This window comes from Ammospiza caudacuta, chromosome 30 (assembly GCF_027887145.1).
Source record: "Ammospiza caudacuta isolate bAmmCau1 chromosome 30, bAmmCau1.pri, whole genome shotgun sequence".
NCBI classification, from domain to species: Eukaryota; Metazoa; Chordata; class Aves; order Passeriformes; family Passerellidae; genus Ammospiza; species Ammospiza caudacuta.
In genome coordinates, this window is record NC_080622.1 from 1,755,469 (window position 1) to 1,770,922 (window position 15,454).

A 15,454-nucleotide genomic window follows, 5' to 3' on the forward strand; every position below is an offset into this window, starting at 1 on the left:
AGGATCTGGTTACAGAGGAGGTGACCCATGGAGCGAAGCCAACCCAGAGCCCTCGGGGTGCCTGCGTGTGCCGGCCTGGGGACACCCAAACATCCCCTCATCGTTTGAGGCTCTCACGGGGAGGCTGAGCCCACTGCCGGGTCTGTCACACGTGTAGTGGCTAGTCTCGGTGACACGGACGGTGTTCTGTCCCTGTCACCAGTGCTGTCCGTCCTTGTACCAGGTGGTGGCACCGGCGACCACCGAGCCCTGGCAGGTCAGTGTCACCCAGTCCCACAGCACCGCCGGCCTCCAGGGGGGCTCCACCAGGAGCTGGGTGGTCTGGGCACCTGTGGGTGAAAGGGGACACCAGCCTGCCAGGGCCAGTGTGGGGCTGGGGACAGCATGGTGGGGCCATGGCATCCCCCAAGGACTCACCAGCAAAGCCGAGGGTCTGGGCTGGAAGGCAGAAGGGACAGGGCTGGGTGAGGGTGGAACAAGGGAGACAGCAGCACAGGGTTACAGGGTGTGAGGACAGTCCCCATGGGGACAGCAGTTCTTTTGAGAAAGTGTATGGGAGTGCTCCCTAAAAGATTTTGAGAGGCAGGGGGACTTGTCTGTGTCACAGTCACCCATGCACCACATCCATGAGGCACAGACACCTTGGGAGCAGGGACACTGAGGCCACTCTGGGCTGAGGCAGAACATGGGGACACTGTGTACACCCTGGGCCTGAGGACACCGCACACACAGCCCATGCAGGCCCAGGTCACCCCCACCAGCTCATGATTCCATCTCCATGGCCACATCCTCACCGTTCTTGTCCCCTCCAGTCCCTGTATTCCCGTTTACTTCTCACTATCCACAGAGATACCTCAGCCGATAGATGCCAGTCCCCAAATTCCTGTCCTCACATCCCCATCCCCAAATTCCTGCCTCCCTGTTCCTGTCTCCAAAGCCACCCTACATCCCTGTTCCCACTCAGGTCCACTGTGGGTAACATGGACTGGCACTGCTGGCATTGGGGACCTCAGGAGACCCCACAACCCCCTGTGCCCCCTTCCCTCCCCATGCCCAGGGTGTCAGGCCCGTGCCCGGGGCACTCACCCCACAGGAGCAGTGCCACCTTCCCAGCCATCCCGGTGTCCCCAGCCATGTGCACTGGCTGTCACACACTGCCAGGGGTGCCTGTGCCCTGGGTCGTGGCTCTTTGGCAAAAGGGGAAGGAAGCGAGGTCACGTCATGCATAGGTGGCCATTGGTGGGGCAGGGTGGCCACAAGCTGGGCACAGGCTGTGGGCAGGGAGGGGAGAGGATGGGGACAATGCTGGAGGTGACACAGTGGGACATGTGGTTCCCAGGAGGGTGGGGCTCAGGGGGTTTGGGGTCCCAGAAATGGGTGTCCAGGGGAATGGGGGGTCCCTAAGAAATTGTGTTCCTTGGAAATGGGGGAGCTGAGGAGGAGGAGTCACTGGGGATGGGGTTGCCATGGCTGAGGGGACTCAGGGATGGGAGTCCCAGGGGGACTTGGGCTCCAGGGATTTGGGGTCATGGGACGGCGATGCTGGGGGAATGGGAGTTCCCGTGGGAATGGGAGGTTCCGGAGAGAATCAAGGTCCTGGGGAAAGGAGGATTTCAGGGGATGGAATGAGTAGGTGAGGGTTCCATGGGAATTAGGGCTCCTGGGCCATGGAGTTCCTGGGGAATATCTCTACTGGAATATGGGTTTCAGAGAGGGTAGGGATATAAGAAATGGGGTACTCATGATTTGATTTTAAGGAGGATGGTGGTGCCGGGGATGAGCAGTGGCTGGGTGGACCCATAGGTCCCAGCTCCTTCCCTGAGTTCCTCAGATTTTGGGGTGACCCAGGGCTGAGCACAGCCTCCACCAGACGCTGGTGGCCTGGGGGTCACCCCAGACATATTCTGAGGGGCTCTGGGTGTGTGGAGCTGCTGCAGAGGTGAGAATTCTGTGGTGGAAAAAGGCCTGCCTGTGGTTTGCTCAGCCCTGCAAGAAGCACAAACCCCAAAGGGAGCCCAAGCAGTGGCTCTGTGAGGGCCTTTGATGGTTTTCAAAGCAGGGCTGGCTGGAAACCACCCCCTGCAAGTGCAGCTGTGGGGAACCAGTCTGGAAATACAGCAATTGATCATTTGCTCCTCTTGGTAGAGGACTAAGAGAACCACAAAACTACTGCAAATCCCACACCAATCTTCTCAACATCCTGACCTGGACCCTCCTCCTCCTCCCTGCCTTGCCGTGAATGGACAGTGGCCGCATGCCCCACACGCACCACAGCCGCTCTCTCACTGCCCTCCACACCTCGATGGGGAGAGAAAATTGAGCAAAGGGTTCCTGGGTTGACACAAGGACCAGGAGAGATCACTCATCAAATCCTGTCATGGGCAAAACTGCCTTGGAATTAGAGATATGAATTGAATTTATTGCTGACAAAATCAGAGCAGGATAAGGAGAAGTCAGATAAACCCTTCAATACACATTCTGCCTGTTGTGAATAACAATGTAGTCATAAGCTTTCCCTATTCTATTGGTTTTTCCAAATTATTTTGATATAATACAGATTGTAATCAGTTTTTCACTGCTTTTGATTTGACAATTTGTCAGCCTGTTTACCCTAATCCCTGTGTAGAACATATATTTTAGTGTGATAAATACATTATAGTTTAGGCTCTCCCAGAATATCAAGACAGAGACAATGTGCATTGCAACATTAACTGTTGGAGAGGTAGCTAATGCCTTTATTTGTGTAACTAAGTGACAATGGTGAGAATAACTCAGATAATTTTTGAAATAGGTATTGTTCATTTAATGTACTGCTGGAGTATCTCATCTGTATGAGAACACATTGAAAAGTATCAAATAAATAAACATCAAAAAAGAGAATGCAAAGAGGAACTTACCATTGACTCTTGGGCTATCAAGAACTGTCAAACCACAGAACAGGGGGGCCTTGTGAGGACATGAAATACATAAATTTAATCTGCAGTTTGGCATGTACTTTATGAAAATGAATCAAGGCTCAAACCAAGCATAAGAATTCCCAGATCATGTGAACTGGAAAGAATGTTTGAATATGTATAACACTCCTGAGTATGTATTTCACCTATACAATGAAAAGGTATGTAAGAAGAATTGCTGTAGTTATCCATGTGCCTTTGGCAGTTGCCAAGCACCCAGCATGCTGTTTACTGACTCTTTTATCCCTTATTAACCATTTAAGAAATTTACAGAGTGAGCCTTGTTTCTCACACAGTTTGACCAAAAAACTGAATTTTGAGTACAATAAGACGGAAAAACGTTGTGTGCTCCTCCAAAACTGGTAGGGGGAATGAGGAGCCCCATGGGGTGCAGTGAAAAGGAAGAAGAGACCCCTGAGGGGAATCGATGCCCCCAATGGCCCCCAGTGCCCCCAGTGTCACAGCACGCTCTCGTAGTCACAGGGGTCCCGCTGCCCCTCCTGGGGTCCCGACAGCTTCACCTTCGTCACTTGTGGATCCCGAGGTGGGGCAGGGCTGGGGGACACCTGTGGGGACCCTGAGAGAGACACCAGTTGTGGGGATCTGGTTGGGGGGTGACACATGTTGGTGATGTGTCCCTGTCCCGCCCTGGAGTTCTCCCACTGCCCGCTCAGTGCCCATGATGTGGGTGTTGAGCACAGCCCCCTGCTCCGGGGGGATCCGGTGGGGAGGGGGGCATCTGCATGGTGCTTGGGGAGGGGGAAAGGGGAGTCCCAGCCCGAGTCCGCCACTCACCTGTCCTGGGGCTTCCTGGCGGCTGCAAGGGAAAGGGGAGGGGGTGACCGTGGGGACACTGGGACCCCTGAACCTTCCTGGGACCTCGGCAGCTGCAACCACTCACGGGATCCCCAAATCCCCACTGCAGCCCTGGTTCCCACCAGATCCCTATTTCTGCCTCCACTCTGGGGGCTCCCCCTCACTCTAGGACCCCCATCCCCCCCATTGTCACCCACCCCAGTGGTGCCACCAGTGACAGCACCTGATGACAGCCAGGAGCAGGAGAAGGAAAAGAAGGGTCCTGCCAACATTTACAGCCATTGCTGGGGACAGAAGGGGACACATTGGGGTTACCCTGAACTCTGGGGGACCTGAACACCCCGGAGACCCTGTGTGACCCAAGGTGAGCCAGGTGTCACCTCCAGGGCTGGCTCTGGGCTGAGTGCCCGGAACACGCGGTGCCTGTCCTGTCCCAGCTGGTTGGTGGCCATGCACTGGTAGGTGCCCGGATGTCCCACATTGATGTCCCTGAGCTCCAGGAGGGGACCCTGGGCCACCTCCTGCCCGTTGTGCAGCCAGATGAAAGTGACAGGGGCTGAGCCCACCTGCACCCAGCAGCGCAGGGTAACGTTGTCACCTGCACAAACCTGGTGTGCCAGGGGACCGGAGATGATGGTGGCATTGGCCACAGGCTCTGTGGGGACAGAGACAGGGCTGAGGCCACAGGGAGGGTCTGGCAGCCTGTGTGGGGGGATAAGGATGGGGGAGATGGGTGTGATGGGGGATATCAGGGATGGGGTCACACCTTGGAGGGGTGAGGGGACACAGGGAAGAGACAGAGGTACACAAGAAAGGTGTCTGGAGGACATTGATATCCCCAGGCAGGGGACCCAAGGAGGCTCTAGGGGGTCCCCATGCCCATCCACACACTCACTGCGCACCGTGACGCGGAGCCAGGCACTGCTCTTCCACACAACTCCACCCTCGGAGCACACATGGCAGCTGTAATTCCCTGAGTGGGAGACCCCCACGGCGGGCACCAGCAGCTGTGGGGACCCTTGTGGGCCCCCCATCTCCTGCACGTCCTGGTAGAACACGTGCAGGAGGGGGGCTAGGGGCCGCAGGGGGCTGGGGGTGCTGAGGCAGCTGAGAGTCAGGGGGGGCCCCTCGGTGGGCTCTGGGGGACCCTTCAGGACCGGCACCAAGAAGAGCTCTGGGAAGGGGAGGGGAGGTGAGGACTGTGACTCTGAATCTGCTGGGAAGTGACTTTGGGAGTGTCAGGAGATTGGAGTTCCAGCCGTGGGGGTGCTCACTGTGCACTGTCACTGTCACTGCTGCCGAGAGCACTCACGATGACACGTTGGAGCTCACCAAGCCCACGCAGCTGTAGCGGCCATTGTGGTTCAGCTGCAGAGGGGACAGGGACAGCTCTGTCCCAGTGAGGGACCTCTCCACCTCCTTGTCCTCATGGTAGAATCGCACCTCAGTGACCGACCTGTCCTGCCAGCTCTGGCAGTGTAGTGTCACCGTGTCCCCCTCCAGCAGCTCCTCTGCCAGCACATGCAGCACCAAGCAAGCTTTGGGAGAGAGGGGTCCTGTCACACCGGAATATCCCCTTTTGATGGGGATCCCTCCATTGGGTCTCACCCAGCGCACCAGGGATCCCCAATTCCAGCACAGTTTCCCCCACACTGGGATGCTCTGGAACATCCCCAGAGCAGGGGACAGGCTCTGGTCACACAGCAGGTGACCCATGGAGCGGAGCCCACCCAGAGTCATCAGGGTCCCCACAGTGCCAGGCTGGGGACACCCAAACCCCCCTCACCATTTCAGACTCTCATGGGGAAGCTGAGCATGGTGCCAGGTCTGTCACACATGTAGGTGCCACCCTCGGTGACAGTGAAGTTGGCAGGTCCCTCCTGCTACCATAGCTGCCCATCCTGGCACCAGGTTGTGGCACCACTGGTCGCCGAGACCTGGCAGGTCAGTGTCACCCGGTCCCACAGCACCGCCGGCCTCCAGGGAGGCTCCACCAGGAGCTGGGTGGTCTGGGCACCCGTGGGTGACAGGGGACACCAGCCTGCCAGGGCCAGCTCTCGCTGGGGACAGTGGGGTAGGGACCTGGCATCCCCCGAGGACTCACCGGCGAGGCTGAGGGTCTGGGCTGGAAGGGAGAAGGGACAGGGCTGGGTGGGGATGGCACTGCAGGGACAGCACCACCCGGGGGACAAGATGAGGTGTTTGTCCCCAAACTGTCCCCACAGTAACACTGCTGTGGCACAGACATCTTGAGCACAGAGACATCTTGGTCTCCATGGGCTGACAGAGGAAATGGGGACACTGTGGACACCCCATGTTTGCACAGGTCACCTCCACCAGACTTAAAGCACCTGTCATCATGGCCACATCCCCATGGCCCTGTGCCCATGACCCCATCTCAATGGCACCTGTCCCCATGGCCCATTACATGATATGTGGCCCTTGTCCCTGTCCCTGCATCCCTGTGTCCCTGTCCTCACAGCTGCCCCGGCCCCAAGGTTCCTTTTGCCACTTCCTTGTCCCCACATCTCTATTCCCCTCTTTCTGTCCCCTCATCCCAGTTCCCCTGTTCCTGGCCCCATAGGCATCCCACAAGTCTGGTCACACTGGGCTCCATGCCCTGCTGACACTGGGGACCCAGGGGACCCTGCAATCCCCCTATGCCCCCTCCCCACTGGTCTCTGCCTCACTGGGGTCAATCCCCAGGGTGTCAGGCCCGTGCCCGGGGCACTCACCCCACAGGAGCAGCGCCACCTTCCCGGCCATCCCGGTGTCCCCAGCCATGTGCACTCGCTGTCACTCGCTGAGAGGGGTGGCTGTCCCCTGTGTGGTGGCTCTTTGGCCAAAGGGGAAGGAAGAAAGGTCAGGTCTCATCCTCATGCATAGGTGGCACCTGGTGGGGGCAGGGTGGTCACAAGCTGGGCACAGGCTGTGGGAGGGTGGGGACAGGCTGGGGACAAGGCTGGGTGGGACACAGTGGGACATGGGGTTCCCAGGACTGAGTGGCACAGGGTGTTTGGAGAGCCAGGGATGGGGTCCCTGGGAATGGGGATCCGGAAGAGGGGGAGTCACCAGGGATGGAGGTGCCATGGGAAGTAGGGTGTCCAGGGCTGGGGGAACTCAAGGATGGTAGTCCCAGAACAATGAGGGTTCCATGGATTTGGGGTCAGGTGATGGTTATCCTAGGGATGAGGGTACCAGTGGAATGGGGCATCCCGTGGGCATGAGGGGTCCTGGGAGAATCAAGGTTCTGGAGGAAGGAGGATTTAAGGGGATGTAATGAATGGGAGAGGGTTCCTGGAGAATGACGTCCTGGGCCATGGAGATCCTGGGGAATGCGAATACTGGGACGGGGGTCCCCGGGACAGGGGGACCGAAGGAATGGGGTTCCCATGGTTGGGTTCCCAGGGGAATGTGGTGCCAGGGATGGGCAGTGGCTGGGTGGGTGCATGGGCTGGAGCCACTTTCGCTGAGGGCCTCAGATCTTTAAGTGGCCCACAGCCCAGCACAGCCCCCAAAGTGTTCCGATGGCCTGGGGATCACCCCAGGGACAGTCCAAGGTGCTCTGGGTGTGTGCCCCCAGCTCCCAGGGGCTTTTTTGTCTCTTCATTTCCATTTCCTTCCTTTGATTCCTCAATTTCAAAACACCCCAGTTTGTTCCTTGATGATTCTGGGAAACAACTGAGCAGGGAATGGGCTGGGGGAAGCCCAGGGTGGGGCAAGCAAGGGTGAGGGGTCTGCAGGGAGGGCTGGGGAGGCTGTGGGGGATGGGGGTGTCTGGCTGTGCCCCCCCAACACTTTCTCTCTCCTGCAGAAGAAGAAAGAGGCCGTTTGTGCTGTGTGTCACACGGGGATGGGGGGGGGGTTGGGCTCTGTTCTGGGGGGGCACATCCAGGGGGCTCCTGTCCTGGGGGGATCCTGTCCCAGGGCAGACACATGCTGGGGAAGAGGGTCCTGTCCTGGAGCTTGGCAGTTCTGGGCAGGTCCAGACTTCTCCATTCCTGCTCATCCCCTGCAGGATCTGAGCCAGAAAGAGCTGCTGGGGAATGGAGCCCTGGAATGGAGGTCCCAAACTCCTGTTCCTTGAAACAGCGGCCATCCAAGGGTGGGGCCCAGCCATGGCCCAGCCCCACTGCACAGGGATGGCCATTACACAGCCCTGCTCTGGCCAGCCTCAGGTGGCAGCCAGCACCTGAGGGTCCCCCCTGACCCCTTGGCTTTGATTCTGGCAGCTTTAGAGCTGCTGCAGAGGTGAGAATTCTGTGGGTGGAAAAAGGCCTGCCTGTGGTTTCCTCAGCCCTGCAAGAAGCACAAAGCTCAAAGGGAGCCCAAGCAGTGGCTCTGTGAGGGTCTTTGATGGTTTTCAGAGCAGGGCTGGCTGGAAGCTGCCTCTGCAGGGGCAGCTGTGGGGGACCCAGTCTAGAAATACAGCAGTTGATTATCTTGTCCCTTTTCCCAAGGGGCTGAGTGAAATCCAGAACTACTGCAAAGCCCACAGTGATCTCCTCAAAAACCTGACCTGGACCTCCTTCTTGAACAAAACCAGCAGCCTTTTGGAACATCCCAGAAAGAATGTTTCAGCTCTGTTGTAGCTTGGGTCCCTGCCAATTAATAATTAGCACTGACTCCATGATTCCAGAAGGCTGATCAATCACTTTAATGTAATATACTTATTAAGAAACTCATTGCCCTTGCAGACAGTCCAATACAGCTTTAACCTAATTGGTCATTGTAATTAAAACACCATAACCAGGGGCCAATTAAGAAATCACCTGTTGGTAAACAAATCTCCGTAACACATTTCACATGTTCAAAACAACAGGTGCAGCAAGTGAAGAATTGTTTCTCATTCTTTTCACTGATCTTCTCATGGCCTTCACCAGGACAAGGCCTGGGAAAGTTGTGCTTGCTGCTCTCTGTGACCAGAGAGTGGCTGCCACAGAGTTCTGGGTCAGCTGCCTGACAAGAGGGAAAAGTGTGGAAATATCCAGCAGTGGTTGTGCCCTGCTGCTGTTGTGGAGCTGTGGGGAGTGACTGTGTCTTGATTCCAGGTGTTCCCAAAGCTGCTCCATCCCTGCCCTCCTCACCTGCACAGGGCACGGAGAATAGACAGGGCTCTGCCCCACCCCGGCTGCACTCCTTTCAGGGTACCCCTCCACTTCCTAGAGCTGTGAGGGCCTTACCCAGGCAACGCTCGGTCCCGACACATCGCGACAGTGGCTTTGGACACGCTGCCACAGTCAGTTCGGACACCCCGTGACCATCCTGGCACTATCAGTGCGATGGCAGCTGGGCCCCTTTCCAGTGCTCCGGGACCACCATTGCGGTCCCTCCTTTCCGCAGACCCCACCGCAGGGTCTCTGCTCCCCCCTGTCCCGGGGTCTCCCCTCCGCCGTTTCGCTCCCTCCATGCTCGGGGCTCCCCAGTGGGGTCCCGGTCCCTCCATCCCGGCCCCTCCCACCCACTGCCCCCCGGCCCCTCCGGCCGTGCCCCCCGACAGCCCCGGGGCCGGCGCCGGCAGAGGCTGCCGAGCCCCTGCAGGATGAGATGTTCCTGGGGCAGTGCCGGCTGAGCGGGGCCCGGCTCCCTCACACCGTCCTTGCCCACAGCACTCGGGCTCCAGCAGCCCCGGGCTACTCCTTCGGGACGTGCCCACTGCTCCTGGAGCGCTGCCCTTTGTTGGGAACAATCCCTGGAGCACCCAAATCATCCCCCAAGGCCTGGCCGGGACCTCCTGTGAGGCTGTGCCCAAGCCCGGAGGGGTTTGGGAGCCAGATGGGTGTCACTGCTCTGTCCCAAAATCTGGGGGAAGCAGGCATGGCAAGCGGTGCCCTTTGGCCTTCTTCTGAGCACCCTGTGGAATTCCCGGCACTCCTGCTCCTCTCCATGGCCAGGTGCTGTTCCAGTGGCCCACTTGCTCCAGCTGCTGCTGCCTCAGCTGCAGGATCCCAAAATCCCTGGGAGAGGCAGCAGAACCCTGTGTTTGTGCACAGGGATGTTTTAGAAGCATGGCTGAACTTGAGGAACCCCAGCACCAATTATAGCACCTCCTTAATGGCCTGCAGTTCCCAGAGCAGAACAGGGGCATTAGCGCAACCAGCTCCAGTTTTCTTCCCATTTTTCCCTCCCAAGGCACAGCTCCCAGCCAAGGCTGTCCCTGCACTCCAGTGGCAGCTGCAGAGCCCTTGGAGCTGCAGCTCTGCTCTCCATCTCCTCTTCCTCCCCCTGCAGATGCTGTGTTGGGACCAGCAGTGGCCCAGGATGAGCAGGAACGCCAAATGTGCTCTGGAGCCCCCTGAGGAGCCCAGGCAGAGCCAGCACTGAGCACCAGCTTTCCTCAATATTCCAGGGCAATTCAACATTTCCAGAGTGGATGTGACAGGGCTGAAAGAGGAAAAGGGGGTGAAAGGCTGAGGATCTGCAGGAATAGTGGTGTAAAGCCACCAGAGGTTCTGCTGTGGACCCGAGACCTGCCTGGGGTCAGGTGTTTCCTTCCTTCCATTCGGGATCATAGACAGTGGTTGCGGGCTGTTTTGCAGGGCATGTTCCAGGCCCCGGGACACTGCTACGCTGCCAGTGGGCACTGGGATCCAACCTGCTGCCTTGGCGGCTTCTGGCCATTGCCGGTGGTGGTGCCGGGACCGATTGGTGCCCGTGAGTTTGCCGAAGGAGCGATTTCCCCTCCTCCCTCCCGGCCGAGGCCGCCATGGCCCCTGAGGGGATGGAACTGGACCGGGGCGCCCCCTGCTGGCCGGGAGTGCTCCCTGCAGCATCCCCTGCTGGCTGCGGTTATAACTGCCACAAAAACCAACAGTACTGAGCGGGAGGGAAAGTTCTGGGTTTGTGTTGTTTGTTCTGTTCTGGTTTATAAATTTCCCCGTGAAGAGCTGGTAGTCCTTTTCCTACGCTTTTGGTCTGAAAGCCAAATCATTTTTGAAATGAAAAAAAATTTTAGAGATGGGTGTTCTATCCATTCCAGGAACGTTCCCACTTTCCTTGGTAGATATTTCTCATTTAAACGAGTTGCCAAAACCTGAGTTCCAGTGTGGATGGGACTGACCCCTCAAGAGAAGACAGGGTCAGGGACTTGGTCACCTCACACTCTGCCTTTTAAGCCAGTTGGGCCAACAAGAGCCCTCTCCACAGGTGGCACTTTTGGTCACACGGCCACTCAGGGGCTGGCTTTGGCAGAGCGTCACACTGTCCCCAGTGTGCCATGGCTGACAGACTGATGGACAGATGGGGCCCTATCTCACCCAAAGCAAAGCCTGACCCACCCCTACCACACACAGCTGTTCCAAAATGTCTTCAGACATGAAACTTTTCCTGTCTCTGACAGCCCACCCTGTGCCATGGCCTGATCCTGACTGCCCTGGGAAAAGGGCAAGGCTCCGCAACCCCCGCAGGACTTTTGTGGCATCATCGTGTAGGGGAACATGGCAGAGGAGGGGTTTGGGACAGGGAACAAGAGAATCCAGAGCCTCCTGAAGGCCACTTTGGCCCTCAGAGCAAGGAAGGTCCAGGCCATGCTGAGGGAAATATCTGGGGTTTGTTCCTTGTTGTGGCTTTCCCTGGAAATCGTTCCTTGTGTGACCATTTGGACTCTGAACCTTGTTGCTGTTGCTGTTGGTTTTATTCTCTCTTGTTTCTGTTTCATGAAATTGTTCTTCTCTCAGCCCTTTGGGATCCTTGTGCTTCCACAAGGAGGGAGAGGAACAGTTTTGGTGACAGCACACAGATGAGTGGGTGCCCATGGGTGGGGACCCCCAGTGCCCCCCAGTTGCCCCCAGTGTCACAGCACATTCCCGTAGATGTCACGGGGTTCCTGCAGTCGCCCCTGGGGTCCCCGCAGCTCCGCGTAGGTCACCTGGGGATCCTGGAGGGTGGTGGCACGGGGGGACGCTGCAAGAGCCACAGGCTGTGGGATCTGGATGGGGTGACACTCGTGGGTGACGTGTCCCTCTGTGTGTGTCCCCCCTGTATTCACCCCTTGCCCTCTTGGTGACCACAACGTGGGTGTACAGCACCTCCCCCTCCTCTGGGGGGGCCAGGGGATCCGGGGGGGCCCTGAGGGAATAAATGGAATGTGGGGGAGGGAATGAGAGTCTTGGGGATTGGGGTAAAATGGAAGACTGTGGTTTGAGCTTCCCACTCACCTTTCTTGGTTCTTCCTGGCAGCTTCAAAGGAAGGAGTGGACAGGTGACTGTGGGGTCCCAGGACCCTGAACCCTCTCAGGATTCCTGAACTCCCATGGAACCCGCAATCACCCCCAAAGCCCCCCAGAAATTATAAACCTCTCCAAACCCCCCAACCAAGTCAGCCTCAAGAACGCAAGGCTGTTCAGGGACAGGAAAACCCATCACCCTCAGGGCCCCTGAAAGAACCCCAACATCCATGCAGGACTCTCCAGCACCGAACCATACTCGACAGGATGCCCAGGCAAGGTCACAATATTTAGGCTGTGCGTGCTTCCCTATCGCTCCCCAACTCTGGGGGCCTCTACAGCTCCCTGGGACCCCCTGTCCCCACATTGTTACCCACCCACACGGTGCCTCCGGTGCCAGGTCACAATGACAGCCAAGAGCAGGAGCAGGAACAAAAGGGCCCCACCGACCCCTGCAGCCACTGCAAGAAACAGAGGGGGTCACATCAGGATCACCCATCACCCCAGGGGTCCTACACTCCCTGGTGACCCCGTGTGAACCCACCTGTGACCCAGGGTGAGCCAGGTGTCACCTCCAGGGCCAGCTCAGGGCTGAAGGCCTGGAACACACGATGCCCGTCCTGTCCCAGCTGGTTGGTGGCCATGCACTGGTAGGTGCCTGAATGTCCCACATCGATGTCCCTGAGCTCCAGGAGGGGACCCCGGGCCACCTGCTGCCCATTGTGCAGCCAAGTGAAGGTGACAGGGGCTGAGCCCACCTGCACCGAGCAGTGCAGGGTCACATTGTCACCTGCATGTATCTGGTGTGACAGGTGACCAGGGGTGATGGTGGCATTGGCCACAGGCACTGCAGGGACAAAGACAGGGCTGAGGCCACAGGGAGGGGCTGGCACCTGGTATGGGGGGATAGGGACAAGGGGATGGGGGATGTTGGGGATGGGGTCACATCAGGGAGGGGTGAAGGACACAGGAGAGAGGTGGGGAGACCCAAGAAAGGTGTCAGGAAGACCTGGAGGTCTCCAACCAAGGCACTCGGGGCGTCTCTAGGGGCTCCCTGTGCCCATCCCCACACTCACTGCGCACCGTGATGTGGATCCAGGCACTGCTCTTTCGCACGGCCCCACCCTCGGAGCGCACCTGGCAGCTGTAATTCCCCGAGTGGGACACCCCCATGGCGGGCACCAGCAGACCCCTGTGGGCCCCCCACCACCTGCCCGTCTTGGTAGAACACGTGCAGGAGGGGGGCTCGGGGCCGTAGGGGGCTGGGGGTGCTGATGCAGCTGAGAGTCAGGGGGGACCCCACGGTGGGCTTGGGGGGACCCTCCAGCACAGGCACTGAGAAGAGCTCTGGGTAGGAGAGGGAAGGTGAGGACTGTGACTCTGAGTGTGCTGGGAAGTGGCTTTTTGGGTGTCAGGATATTGGAGTTCCAGCCATGGGGATTCTCACCGTGCACTGTCACTGTCACTGGCGCTGACTGTGCCCACGATGACATTTCAGAATCCACGAAGCCCCTGCAGCTGTAGTTTCCACTGTGGTGCAGCTGCAGAGGGGACAACAACAGCTCGGTCCCACTACGGGACCCCTCCACCTCCTTGTCTCCATGGAAGAATCGCACCATGGTGACAGGATAGTCCCGCCAGCGCTGGCAGCGCAGTGTCACCGCGTCCCCCTCCAGCAGCTCCCGTGCTGACACCTGCAACTCTAACCGGGCTGCAGGACAGGGGGGTCCTGTCACAACAGGGTCCCATTTGCATGGGGATCCTCCCATTGGGTCACACCCAGTGTACAAGGGGTCCCCAATTCCAACACGGGTTCCCCCACACTGAGATGCTCTGGGATGCTCACCTTGCACTGTCACTGTCACCTGCGGTGACTCCTGCTGCCCCCAGAATCCCACCCAGCCCCTGCAGCTGTACTTGCCGCTTTGGCTCAGCTGCAGAGGGGACAGGGACAGCTTTATACTATCACGGAGTCCCCCCAGTTTCTTCCCTTTGCGGTAGAAGGACACCGAGGTGACCGTGTTGTTCCACCGGCCCCGGCAGCGCAGTGTCAGTGTGTCCCCCTCCAGCAGCGCCCACGCTGGTACCTGCAGCACCAGCCGGTCTGGGGGACAGAGGGGTCCTGTCACACCCAATGGCACCAGGATCCCCCCATTATGTCACACCCAGAGAACCAGGGGTCCCCAGTTCTAACATGGGGGTCCCTCTACACTGGGATGCTCTGGGATTTCCCAAGAGCAGGGGACGGGCTCTGGTCACACAGCAGGTGACCCATGGAGCAGAGACCACTCAGAGCCCTCAGACACCCCGTGGGTGCCAGGCTGGAGACACCCAAATCCCCCTCACCGTCTGAGACTCTCACGGGAGAACTGAGCCCGGTGCCGGGTCTTTCACACGTGTAGGTGCCAATCTCAGTGACAGTGAAGAGATCACGCCTTTCCTGCCACCAACGCTGCCCATCCTTGTACCAGATGGTGGCACCAGCAGTCCCTGAGCCCTGGCAGGTCAGTGTCACCCGGTCCCACAGCACCGCTGGCCTCCAGGGGGGCTCCACCAGGAGCTGGGTGGTCTGGGCACCTGCGGGTGACAGGGGACACCAGCCTGCCTGGGCCACCATGGGGCTGGGGACAGCGGGGTGGGGCCATGGCATCCCCCGAGGACTCACCAGTGAGGCCGAGGGTCTGGGCTGGAAGGGAGAAGGGACAGGGCTGGTTGGGGGTGGCACTACAGGGACAGAGGCACAGAGGCATGGGGTTTAGGGGCTGTTGCCAAACAGTCTGTGTGGGGGCACTGGCATGGCACAGATGTCTCAAGGACAGGGACACAGCAGTCAAGCCATGCTCATGCATGGGGCGCCATTCTGGCACAGGTTACCCCTGCCAGCCCCATCCCCACATCCCCATGGCCCTGTGCCCATCGTCACATTCCAATGGCACCTGGACTCATGGCCCAAGCACATGGTACCGGTCCTGTTGTCCCTGTCCCAACATCTTTGTGTCCCTGTCCCCACAGCTGCTCAAGCTCCAAGGTTCCTTCTGCCACATCCTTGTCCCCACATTCCATCCCCCTGTCCCCACATCTGAGTTCTTTGTTCCTGTTCTGTGTTCCTGTCCCCAAAGCCACCCCACAACTCTGGTCACACTGGGCTCTGTGCTCTGCTGGCATTGGGGACGTCAGGGGACCCCACAGCTCCCCTGTGACCCCTCCCCTCCCCATCCCTGGGGTATCAGGCCCATGCCTGGGGCACTCACCCCACAGGAGCAGCGCCACCTTGCCGGCCATCCCGGTGTCCCCAGCCATGTGCACTGGCTGTCACTCGCTGCTGTGGCCACCGCTCCCCTGGCTGGCGGCTCTTCGGATGAAGGGGAAGGAAGCGAGGTCATGTCCGTCCCCATGTGTAGGTGGCCCTTGGTGGGGGCAGGGTGGCCACAAGCTGGGGACAGGATGGGGACAAGGCTGGGTGGGGCAAGGTGCGATATGGGTTCCCAGGAGGGGGGGGCTTGGTGAGTTTGAGGACGT

The 15,454-nt window shown here is 58.8% G+C and overlaps 1 protein-coding gene across 1 annotated transcript; it reads right to left on the reverse strand.

Moving 5' to 3' along the window:
- Nucleotides 1-11,562: 11,562 nt before the first annotated feature.
- LOC131569328 (Fc receptor-like protein 4) lies at nucleotides 11,563-14,894 on the reverse strand. Its single transcript, XM_058821525.1, has 11 exons — nucleotides 14,872-14,894; nucleotides 14,601-14,659; nucleotides 14,282-14,467; nucleotides 13,857-14,039; nucleotides 13,383-13,646; nucleotides 13,012-13,197; nucleotides 12,480-12,725; nucleotides 12,313-12,396; nucleotides 11,927-11,948; nucleotides 11,758-11,837; nucleotides 11,563-11,672 (listed from the first exon to the last, which is right to left on the reverse strand). The coding sequence occupies exons 1-11, from the start codon at nucleotides 14,892-14,894 to the stop codon at nucleotides 11,563-11,565; spliced, it is 1,443 nt and encodes a 480-aa protein (XP_058677508.1).
- Nucleotides 14,895-15,454: the final 560 nt, after the last annotated feature.

Bases quoted from the DNA above. Each gene is read 5' to 3' on its own strand.
- LOC131569328 (XM_058821525.1), bottom strand. From the start codon at position 14,894: ATGTGCTTGGGCCATGAGTCCAG. The intron at 14,660-14,871 runs GTGCCATTGGAA...CTGTCCCTGTAG, and splicing joins TGCTTGGGCCATGAGTCCAG to TGCCACCCCCAACCAGCCCT. The intron at 13,647-13,856 runs GCAAGTACAGCT...CCTGTCCTGCAG, and splicing joins TCTGCAGCTGAGCCAAAGCG to CCCGGTTAGAGTTGCAGGTG.